We start from the raw sequence: 12,807 nt of genomic DNA, 5'->3' as shown, positions 1-12,807 counted from the left end.
AACTTACAGTGGCTAACATATGGTCTTCATAACCCTCAGGTTCCCGCAAAGCGATATAAACGACTTGAAGGATGCATAATGTCTCATTTCCTGAGCCCCAGCCCTGTAACTATGGTCTGCTGAGAAAATATGTGGCATGTCACAGATTATTGTGTTATGATGAGAGGGCCTAGCAAGGGAGGCTGAGAGACAGACAGCGCGCAGCAGGCATTGAAGAAAAGGAACCAGGGAAGGAGGAAAGAGAAGAGATGAGGAGAGGAGAAGGGAAGGGCCTGCAGCCAGTGCGGCACAGGAGCATGAAACAGGGCCCTGCGCTCTGCCTCGCCAATCATTCACTCTTTAGATAAAGAATTATGTCTCTCACAAGACACCCGTGGCTGAGAGATGACCAAGCCGAAGAATAAACCGAGAGACGGGTCACATCAAGTCAAAGAGAGATTTTGTGAAATGGCATTCGCCGCCTACTCCTCGCTCTCCATTTAAGCGAAACCTTGTCTCTGCTATATATACGGAAAATATGACACCATTCAGGCAGAGTAAAAATCATAATTTCTTTAGTTTTGTTTTCACTTTGGCCACTGCTGTGAAGCGTTCACCACAAGAGAGCAAATTTGTGGCCAGTTTCCTCTGCATTTGACTAGCGTGGAGGACAGGGCATCTGCTGCCAATTCCAGCAGCGATGTTGTCACCTGCTGCAGAGATGGGCAGTCTCCCAAGGAAGGGTGGAGAGCCTTCAGATGATTGACAGAGCTGTCTGTATTAACACCTGCTACTATCGGCTCCAACGTGAAAGTCAGGAAAATCTCTGCAGACTATCAAAACATGATTAGATTTGAACAGGGTTCCCAACAGGGGACGCATTACCTGGACATATTCATCATTTAAAGGTGATGTGTGACATTTATTGCACGTTAATTAGCAGAGACAGTTATAAGTCATTTGTAGCCTGATTTCCTGCAAAGTGTAAACTTTAAATTGTTTAAGCATTCCGACTAACCCTACTAGTAAGTAACATTGGCTCAACCAATGTTGTGAATCTGGCATAGCACTATCTGTGTAATGGCCAGTAGAAGACTGCCTGGGAAACTCGTTTGAAAACAATTCTTATTTTTAGATTAGATGAAGCTAATGACATGGAAATTTCACATTTCATCTTTAACGTTAATGAATAATTTATTTCTATCCCCAAATAAAAATTAGTTTTTAGAAATAATAAACTAAAATAAAATAAAATATAATATGGAAAAGATGGAAAGGAAAATGCATGGCCTTGGAATAAAAATTCTGTAATTTCGAATAAAAGTAAAACCGATGCAATGGTTTGCATTTTCAAATTAATTTTCACATTGTTGATTGATATAGTTTAAACTTGGACAAAAGACAATCTTAATAATTTAGCCTTAATAATAACAACATACCCTACGTAAGTAGTTAAGTTACTTACTAAATTAAGAGACAATTTGCACAAGAATTTTAACAGTGGCTACATCAAGACTACAAAATTAAGAATGCTAATACTGTAGCTAATCTGTGTAAGCAAATGGAATGGCATACTTCAGTACAATATCAGAGGAATTTAGACTAAATATGACTGGTAAAGATCGACACAGATGAACATTTTACAGTCCTGTCCATCAGATTGACAAATAATGATTAATTGCCGCATAACCTCTAGTTTTCAGCAACTGCTCATAAAATGTTCCGTCAAAATTTAACCCGTTTTCAATCTTGGTGACAGCCCGCCAAAAAAATTAACTACCAGAGACTAGCAAAAAAAAAAAAAAAAACGGTATTTTCTAAAATTCCCTTGAACAGCTAAGGTTAATCAAGGTCGCATCCCCACAAGGAATGCTTTATTCTAGACCAATTTAACCACTAAAATGGCCAATTAGTAATTCCTGGAAGGGTTTTGCTTCTGGGAGAAGTACAGTGTGTGTAGATTGGGGAGATATTTGGGGGCGTGATCTATAACTAATCCTCCGAAAGGGCAAACTGAATTTGTCCTTCTCAGAATGTGCCTAAACTCATGGCTGGTAATAAAGTCTCCAGAGAAGAATGTGTGTGCGCGTGTTTTCTGGGTTATTTGCCCATCCCCTGCGGTGAGGGCCTGCCTCGAGGCTATTGTTTGGACACAGTTCACCTCACGCTGCATTGGTCACAGACAGGGCGTGGTTCAGGGAGGCCACGCTTGCGGTTTAGAGACGGGAGGGGAAGGAAAAAACGGGAGGGGTGAGAGAAATGGAGAAGGGGCTCTCTGAACGCTTTCCCCACTCTCTGGGAGCAGACCGGAAAACTGGGAGATCCCATGGGGGGAATAAGGAGAAAGAAATACTCCCTCTTCTTTGAAAACAAAGCTGTACTATCCGTCTCAAGTGCACTGGTGCAGCTAACCAGAGCAAAGTATTACGCTAATATTACCTCTTTTCCATGGACATGGTGCTGGTTCTCATCTCTGGAGATCTATGACGCTCTCTCAGAACCATCATTTCATGTGACTTGAGAGTGAAGAACTAAGGGGCCAATTTGCACAGATGTTCTTGTGTGCCACTACACTGCTTTTTAATTGTTTTCCTGTGTAAATATGCACTAGATGTACATCTTTTGAGACATCCACTAAAAGTTTTGGGTCTGTAAAAAGTTGGTTATTGTCAACAAAATTATTTACAGTAAATATACAGTAAAACAGTAAGACTGAAAATTATTATTACCATTTAAGATACTTGTTTTCTATTTGAATATAATTTAAAATGTTTTTTTCTGTAATAAAGTTATCAGTCTGCAGTGTCATATGATCCTTCAGAAATCATTCTAATATGCTGATTTTGTGCTCAAGTAACATCTCTTACTATCATTGTTGAAAACTAGATATTCTCTAAAAACATTTTGGCAAGAAAATGCTCTTTGTGAATCAAATCTCTCATCTCTCTCTCTCTCTCTAAAAATCTTTATTCAGTATTCACAAATGACAGAAAAAGATGCATTGGTCAAAATGTGGATATAGACTTTGGTGCGGCGGTGGCCCAGAACCATCCTTTCAGAGGTGGAAACATCAACCAGCACCGGCACCTTGTCTGTGAAAAAGGGACATATGTAACAACCAACAAGAGAAAACTGACAAGAAAACTATAGGTAAAAAAAACACCCTGGGTTCCAAACCCCCAGCAAGCGTTACTTAACCTTTTCAACAAATCCTCAAAAATTCATCCACGTTTCAGACAAAATAAAATCCCACGAAATCAGTGAGGCGCAACACCTCCCAAAGGCTGATTTAAAAGCAATTTAAAACATCACCTCCGTCTGTGGGCGCTTTATTGAGTTCACTCCATCGCATTTCTCTCAGCTTATCACTCTCTCAGGGTCGTGGGGGGTTTAGCATGCTGGCTTGCATGAGTCCCACTAGTGTTGGCATGAATCACAAGGGCACTGCAAAGCCATAAGCTCCACCGCAGGCTCCTTAACACCCTGCCTACAGCCTCCGGCTACTGCCGCTGATGCTACCAACGGCCTCATCTAATTTTACTTTAATGGCTTGTCACAATCTGTTTTATCAGTTTAAATTTAGTATTATCATGTAGCATTGCTTTGTGTCAACCTGGCAGAGGAATTACAATTATGAGTGTTACTCTCTTCAGCACAGCTCATTAAGGAAAAAACTGTTATTGTTTTTATAGGTAAGACGGACTGGTTGACATGTTCAGATCTACTCACAGCTCATTTAGTCTATCTTAAGTGAAGTTAACATCACATAGCCAGACCTTTGACTAAACAGCATAAGGTTTGGTTCACATAGCAGCTGATTCAGGCCAAAAAACTGTCCAGACAGGAAGATAAAAATCTGGTGCTCAAGAAACTTTTTTTTATTATCATTGTTGTTAAACTGTTGTGCTTAATTTTGTGGAAACCGTGATACATTTTTCCAGGATTCTTTGATGAATAGAAATTTCAAACGAACAGCATTTATATCTTTACTATCACTTTTTTTAATAAATTTAATACATTCTTGCTGAATAAAAGTATTAATTTCTTTAAAAAATCTTACAGACTCCAACTTCTGAGCAGTTGTGTATAATCTCAGTTTGTAATAATATATATATATATATAAAATACACACACACACATACGCACACAAAATCAGATTATATAACCTAGAGGCTCAAAATGCAATTTCTATCTGTCAATAAGCAATAAATAAATAAAGTGCCAGTTACTACATCTGATTAAGACCACATTGAGGATTTGTTTGGCTTGACTTCTCTGATGATCTTGCTTACTGCTTGTTCTTGTCTATGGACCATCAGACTTCACAGCCACAGCTGCCAACGAGACATGCAGCTCTCTCATGCCAGAAGTAATGCCAGGGGCCCATTCGCACTATTACTGTCTGTCAGTCACAGAGAAATGGCCCATTGATTTGCTAGCATGTTTTCTCTTCTGTAAACACATCAACCTTAACCCCATCTCCCCCACTCTCCATCTTGCTTACTCTTTTTTTTTTTTTTTTAAGTGTGGTTTACTGTCTTAAAGGTTCACTATGGTTGCATTTGCCGATACAGAAGTCAGGACCTCTATTATGATATTTTTTACATCCTTTCACTACCTCCCATCATCATTCTGTCTCAGACGCTAGGTGTGATTCTGCTCGTTTGGCATGATATGGCATTGAGATCGCACATTTCAAGCATTACTTAATCTGTATGGTGACTTGACCAATTTGCAACCTCAGACTTCCCATCAGGCAGTCAAGAGTGTGCAGATGTCATTGCATTAGACTTTTTTCTCATTTGTCGTGTAAGTGTTCATCTCTAGGGACGCAGAGGCTCGACTCTCTCAGCATGAGATGAGCGAAAGAGCTCTGCTAGGCCTACTTTTCATTTTCACACTTTTCGCATTCGATCGCTTGCATTTAGAGGCGTAATCTGTTTGAACTCACCAAGCAAGGAAGTGAACTTTGTAGTGTGATACCTCACTTTTTCATGTAGATTTGACACCTGAGCACCAACCAGCTGGAATTGTGAATAATGTATTATGCCTTAGCAGTATTGATTTTTTGAGAACTGTTTCCATTTTAAAAGATCGGCAAATTTATAGTGTGTGTACATTTATTTTTCCCTCCTGAGACTTAATGTGTATCTGATTATGGAAATACAGTCCATTCATTTATGAACCAAAGTTTAACATACTATTGCCAATAAACTGTTTGAACAAGCAAATTGTATGAAAACTGTATGAAAATGCAAAGACAGCATCCATATGGCTCTGAATTATGCAAAGCCTGATATGATTGACGTATCTGCCCTTGACTAGGGAGAAAATATTTATAATATGCAGAAGGCAGTGCAGATAAGATGAAAGCTCTCCACTTCAGAACAGTGGTTGATCTTAAGGGCCATTCACACCGAAGATGATAACTACTGTATAACCATACAATTTTAATAATCATTCAAGTCCAAATCCACAACTCAGATATACCGATCCCAGCAGAGAAATATTATTGTTGGAATCACTTTCAGCTTATGAACGATACAAAAATATTACTGCCTGATTACAATCTACCTGACTTTAGACAGCCTGAGCATTTAAACCGTCAGTTAACAAAACTGTAGTGGCGCTTATAATAAACAGAACATTGCCATCTGTTGATGTTAAAACTAAAAAGTTAGAACAAAATTAATACTAAATAGTTAACATTCTGCATTTGTGACACTGAGCATGTGAGCTCCTTGTATAAAAGGTCAGATGTTCTTTTACTGAAGCAGTTTGCATGTTGTATCATCTGCAATGTATCATCTCAAATTAAGTTCTGCTGAAACCAAAGACACTCTGAAGTTCTTCAGTTTTATCCAAATTGTAATGTTATGATCATTTGTAAATAAATAAAATAAAAAGGAATTCAAAATTTAATTAAGAAATGCAAAAACGACAAGTTTGAGTAAATACCACATTAAGGTAATTCTGGGTCTATTTTTTAAAGGGTGACTGACTATACAGTTTGGGTTACATGTGCAACTACATGTTCACATATGCAATTCCTTCTAAATATCATCTGATGCTCTTATCTGTTGAAATTCTTAAGATAATTGGTTGCAGATGAGTCTGAACTTCAATCTCAATCTGATAAGCCTAATCACATCCCTGTACTAAAAATGATTTAATTTTTGCCTTGTTAGTGGCGCTCACTAAAGTAAAAGAAAACTATGATCATTTAAATCACTCATACTGCGGGTTAGGGATTTAAACAAGTCTAATTATCAAACTTTGCAGCATAATTTGTCCTGCACCATGCCAATTATACCACAAATTGTACTGTTTTTTGAGAAGTGAGCCATTAGCTTAGCAAACAATCCAACTGGATGGTCACAGCAATGTATTTAATTTATCATTAATATACGATACTATATAATACTGTAAAAAGTAATATTATTATTATTAAGATTTTTTTTAAAAGCATACTATTCATAATGTAAAATAAAATGATACCCCCCCACCCAATAACAACACAGTTCTTGAAGCTTCTGGACTATTACTATAATAATACATATAAATAATGCATACTCGTATAATAATACTATACTCACAACATTGTGGTGGTAAACTGCCATATTCTTCAGATCAATCTAGTTTTCGCCTTCAGATCCTGTCATCACACAAACTTTACTTGTCATCTGAAGATGGAGGAGAGCCAGAGCACAACTGGATGCCACATCTCTCCATTAGGCTGTCATAGCTCATTAAACCCCGGCCTGCTTTCAAGTTTATATTCAGAGCGAGTCCGCCTGCAACACGGGGTAAACATTTTGTGTGTTTGTAACCAAGTGAAAAAAGTTATTAGTGGCAATAAATGGTTGTGTGGCTTGTAAAAGGTCAGAATAGTAGAAAAATGTAGACAAAAAAAAAAATTTTTCAAAATTGAACCCAATTCAAATCCAGCCCTATACCAAACATGACTTTTCGTGGCCTTAGCCCTTTGCTCGATAACGACGGAAGGATGTGAGCAGAACACAAATGAACCCGGAACCCTGATTAGAGGAATGCTGTTTTTTGAAACGGGAGGGGGGCGGCTTTGTGTTTAAACTACGAGAGCAACTCCCTCATACAGCAGGACAGAGGAATGTGTATCTGATTACATTCTGCCTGCTCAGCCTCCAGCTCTCCCATGTAAACAGTCACCTGACTGAGAGAGAGAAAGAGAGAGAGCAACTGAGGGGGGCCGAGAGAGAGGGAGAAGCATTACATCAGTGCTCTGGTAAAGAGGAATGTGGGTTCACTGCAGTAAGATGCCTTAAACCCATGTGAAAAAACAGAGAGAGGGGGAGTAGTGCTGTTCATACAATCTCATTCATTTAGAAGGGTCCTGCTAATGACACCTGTTCAAACACTGTCTATCACTCTTGCTCGCTCTCCGTCTGAAAGAGTCTCAGCCTGCAGAAGACCACCGGGGGGATGGCCGACCACCGCTGGGCTGCCCTGCATGCTGTAACCCCTATAACATCATCAACCTGACACAATATCAATACGTTGGTCCTCACCCCGCACACCCAGACACTGTCCAAACTGCTTAACACGACCTCTAACCGGAATAAAAAACTGCCTTGGGCTATGAAATCTCTGCAACAGAACCGGACGGATCTCACCACACCTAACTTCCGTTTCAGAGAGAACATGGAGTGAAAGTTGAGATGGCAAGCAAAAAAAAAAAGATGAGTCACATAACACACAATGATATGTGACACTTTACAACAGTGGTTGGCAACAGGCGGGGCCAAAAGTGGCCCGCCAGCAATAATATCTGGCCTGCGCCCATAGCCAGATTATTTTGATAGCGGCTGGTTGTGAAATAGATCTGTCATGACAGCAACAGTTACTCACAATCAGAGTAGGCTATGTGAGTGGAGTGAGAGTGGAGTGGTGTGATTTTTGAGTGAGGAGCGGATTTTTTTTTTTTTTTAAGTCGGAGCGTCATGGTTTTCACTCGCTCCAAGAGCGCTCCACCACCGCTCCAATTCATGCCAATGACCCGGCCGTAATATAACTGCATATTTAGCAAGAATTCACGTTAAACACATTTAGCTAGTTAGATAGAAAAGGATCACTCAAATCAGAAAGAATGTGAAGGCTATGATGACTGCAGTGGACATGAGCGGGAAGTTATATTTCTCAAGGAATTTATTTGTATCTTCTGAATATTTTCAGCTGACAGCTGACTTTTTTTCTCAGAATTGCGAGTTAAAAAGTCTATAAATAACCTTTTTTTATTTTTTACTCAGGTGGCGGAAACCATAGAACTGTGATATTTCAAACAAAGCCTACTGAAATACTTTATATGCGGAGCGGTGCTTCTGATATCAGTGAGTGCGGCGTGGCGCGGGAGCGGAGTGATTATTAAATGCTCGGAGCGCAGGAGGGGAAATTGTTGATGCTCCACTCCGCTCACATACTCTGATCGGACACCGCCACACCAAATGTGGCTTTTTGTTAATGACTGTCGCAGGTTTTTACACAGAGTAACAGCTCACTACCAGTTACAAAATACACTGGAACAGTCTGTCACAGGCAATTCTGGTTGCATTTGTCATCAATTAATATCTTAAATTATCCTTTGACTATGTTCTGGCCCACCATCTAGAGGGGAATTATTATTTTTTTGGCCCAATGCCTAACTTACTTGCCGACCCCTGCTGTACAATAACATTTTACAATAGTTAAATTAGTTAATGCATTTGGTAACATTGAACAAAAGTTATACAACAAGCACCGTTATTAATCTAGGTGACTGTTATGAATATACTATTGTTCATTATGAATAAATTTTAGTGAAAACTTTGAAAAAAATTATTACTTATATTTAGCAGTGATGCATTAACTTATTAAAAGTGACAGTAAACACATTTATAAAATGACTAAATATATCTAATTCTAATTTCAGAGCTGTCCTTCTGAACTATATATTCATCAAATAATCCAGAAAAAAAATCAGCATCACGGGTTTTACAAAAATATTAAGCAGGCCAATTGTTTTTAACATTGATAATTAGAGGAAATGCTTCTTGATTTCTGAAGGATCATGTGACACTGAAGTAATGACTGCTGAAAATTCAGATGTGTAAGGAATGTGTGTTACATTTTAAAATACATTTGAACAGTAAATTTAAATTATAATATTATTTCACAATATTACTGTTTTTAATGTATTTTTAATCTAATAAATGCAGTCTTGTTGAGCACTTTAAAAAACATTTCAAAAACAGTCATGTATTTTGATTTATATAACTTGACGTGATAAAACTAAGATTAATAAATCTTAAAAAGAAATACTGTTTATTAGTTAAACTGTGTTGCTGTAAAGTTTTTGACAAACACGGATCATCTGATGTCATCAAGTGCTTTTAATGATAGTCATCTCAACTTAAAGGGATAGCTCACCCCTAAAAAATAATTTTCATCATTTACACAACCACATGTAGTTTTTTATTTCTGTGGAACATAAAAGAAGATATTTTGAGAAATGTGTCTGTTTCATTTTTGGAGTAAACTATTTCTTTAACATGGCTACACATTGTAAAATGGCAGTTACCACTAGTTTAAAAGAGAATTTTCTGTGGTACCAAAAACTAGTAGTGTTAAACACTATCCTGTCTGCTACTGGTCGACAAACAGGCAGTATTGCCCCAAACTCATGCCATTGGTTAAGTCAGTATTGCTATGTTGGGCTTGTCAGGATGGTCAAAAAAGTAATTTTTTTGGATAAATCATTCTACAAAAAGCCTGTCTTAATAGCTGTCTTAAAGCTATAGAAGATAGGATAAAAAGTGTTTTAACATCATAAAAAAGACACACTTTACCTTAAACTAGGTTTTAGTATCAGAACTGAACCACGTGTTTCATGTTATTCCCTGTGAATCAGTCAGAGAGTGGAGTTATGACAACAACTGAACCCGATGCCAGCTTTCATTTTTCTTCTCTCTCTGGCCACTCTCCGCCTGATATGTCACAGCTGCAATGGAAATCAGTCCCATTGGCTACCCGGGAAACGGGACGAGGCAGTGAAGAACGGGATCAGCTGCCCCCGTCCTCCCCTCCTTACTTTCTTCTCTCAACAAAAGCTCATTCCAACCCACAAACCCCTTAAAAATAACTATTTCTCCACAGTAACAAGTTGAACTGACCAAACACCGAAGCAAAACTTGATACACGTCTTACCGTGGAGGTGGTGATGGTGGTTCTGCTGGTTGTTCTCCAAGCCGACAGGGTTGCACGCCCCCAACTCGGCCAGTCTGCGGCTGGTCGCGGAGAGCTCGGAGCGCAGGTTGGTCACCTCCTGGCTGGCCGACTGGATGGCCCCATCGATCCGCTGAGCCAGCTGCTTGTTGTCTTCCATCATTTTCAGGATTTTGCCCTGAGAAGCAAATCCACACAGAGGCGCATGGTGTCAAGGGCTTTGTCAGGGGGTACAACAAGCCACGGGTCCCCCTTTAACCCTCCTCGGCTGCCACAGTTTAGACCATAAATACAAAACACACGCTGGAGAAGAGGGAAACAAAATCCCAAGTCTGACTCCCCTCCTCCTTATCCCAGCAGAAAAGACCTAATCACTACCTGTCTTCTGTTAGTGTGTGAAAGACAGCTGAGCGTGTGAAAGAACGTAACGGACAAACGAAACAGCAGGTAGAGGAGTGAGAGAGAGTTCCTGCTGAAAAATCACGCTCCCAGCAGCTGCTACCAGAGAGAACAGTGCATTGAGAAATGACATGCTCTTTTTTTAAACGGAACATACCATGTGCACCAGATTTCTGGGGGAGCGAGGGAGGGAGCTACAGTGCGATGTTTCTGAAACTCTGTGAACTGCAGGCTTTGCCTCAGAGAGCCTCCTCGATCAGAGCAGTTTGCGATGAGAAAGTAACTGTTCTTATGTGGCTATGGTGGAAAATAAATAAGCACTTTTTGCACTTCCTTGATCCCTCGACATACACTTGTCAAGCTGGATACATCTATTCTCTTGGACAAACACGCTCCCACCCCTTTCCCTTTCTTTTCATTACATATTCATTCTTTTGTCCCTGGGAAACGCTCCCCCACTCTTGAGGTTGCGGATGGGGGTGGGTCGACTCAACTCAGAGGGAGAGGAACCGGGCAGACCTCGGCACTGGACACGAGGGACAGCTATTAGTCCGGCCCCCTGCACACAGGAAGTGAAGAGAATTACACTGAAAGCAATCAATCTCCTCGCAGGGTCAAAAGTTTGGGCTGATTTTGAAAAGCCCTCTAACCTTTCCCAGAAGTCTTATGCAATAGATTGAAAAGTCTTATGTCCTTTAGGTATGGGAATCAAAGAAGATCCCATGCTGTTCAGTGAGAAGCTGGTCTATTACTTTTTGACAAACCTTGAGGTCATCCGTAACCTTAAATGCAGCATCATCTATCCCAAATATTTAGCCTTTTGAACATGAAGAGGGGGAACAATAACATGTAATAATTTTTTTAATTATGCATTTGACAGATTATCCAAATGTTCAATTTAAATCAATCCATGCATTGATAAATACAAGAAAGAAAGAAAGAAAAATAACAGATTTTTAAAAAAAAATATGAATGTAAAGCATTAAATAAAATCTACGCTTATATCCAAAATGACTTTCATTGCATTCAAAGTCTACATTATATCAATTCATGCATTAAATGGGGTAAAATAATAATACAATAAAAAGAAAAAAAATGTGTTTGGCAGATGCTTTTATCTAAAGTGAGTTAAATTCCATTCATGGTCTACATTTCATCAATTCATGTATAAACTGGAGTAACAATAATAAAAGTAATAATGAAATAAAAAGTAAAAAACTATTTATGCATTTGGGCGATGCTTTTATCCAAAGTAAATTACACTGCATTCAAGATCTTTATTATATCAATTAATGCATCAACTGGGGAAAATAATAGTAAGAATAATAAAAATAACAATAAAATGTAAAAATTATTTACCCAAAACACTGTATGCAAGCTACACATTATATTGATTCAATAATAATAATTTATGTTCAATAAAATGCCAGCCTTTGATTAGAAATGGCTAAATTGATTAATGAACTAAAACCCATTGGCTATGCTGATATGTTGTCATTGATCTATTTCATGGGTCTTTCATTTTAAACTGAAAAGAGCCAACAGATGAATGCCTGTATCACCTATTAGCTGGTAAAGCAAAATCAAAGCTTTATTTTACTCACTAAATGAAGACCAAATGCATGTGCGGAGACCAACAGAAACTTGACTGGTGTATGCACATACTAAGTGAATCGGATTGACTGCCAATCATCTATTTTGAATCAAGGGTGGCAGAACATCATTCCAGGTGAATTTAACCCCTGCTTATGACTATAATCAACACCAGCTCTTATCGGAGTGGCTTTTACATTCCCCAAGCAAAACATTTGCTGAAATGAGCAAAATCACTCAATTCCTAGAGAAAATTGATGGGGTGTGAGTGAGAGAAGCAAATCTGGTGAACCATCACACCAAAAATTGTGAACACCTATCATTTCACGGCTCTGACTGAGAAACATCCTCATTGGTATTCACAGCAAGCAATGCTAGAAATGAATTAGGCACAACAGAGGAATCCACACTAAAAACAAGCATAAAATGCGACAGATGACAACAAACTAAGTTTTTACTGTCTGTGGATTTTCATTTGCATCCATCTCACTCATGATTGAGAGATGGCTCAGATGTGAAAGTTGCAAAGTTTTTTAGCAGGTTCCAAACTGATTGATGTCCATCAGAAATGAGCTGGAAAGAGCACCACATCTACGGTGC

At 38.8% G+C, this 12,807-nt stretch overlaps 1 protein-coding gene across 4 annotated transcripts in view; it reads right to left on the bottom strand.

Annotated features, from left to right (window-relative positions):
- kaznb (kazrin, periplakin interacting protein b) overlaps positions 1-10,727 on the bottom strand; it is an 85,825-nt gene extending 75,098 nt beyond the window's left edge. For all 4 annotated transcript variants that reach the window (XR_013782904.1, XM_079393632.1, XM_079393635.1 and 1 more), the window contains exon 1: positions 10,198-10,727. Coding sequence is in view for 3 of the 4 variants with exons in the window: in XM_079393632.1 (XP_079249758.1) it covers positions 10,198-10,378 (181 nt within the window). In the remaining variant the exon portion in view is untranslated. The remainder of the gene's footprint in view (positions 1-10,197) is intronic.
- Positions 10,728-12,807: the final 2,080 nt, after the last annotated feature.

This window comes from Barbus barbus, assembly GCF_936440315.1.
Source record: "Barbus barbus genome assembly, chromosome: 35".
Classification (NCBI taxonomy): domain Eukaryota; kingdom Metazoa; phylum Chordata; class Actinopteri; order Cypriniformes; family Cyprinidae; genus Barbus; species Barbus barbus.
This window is presented reverse-complemented; position numbering and strand designations above follow the sequence as displayed.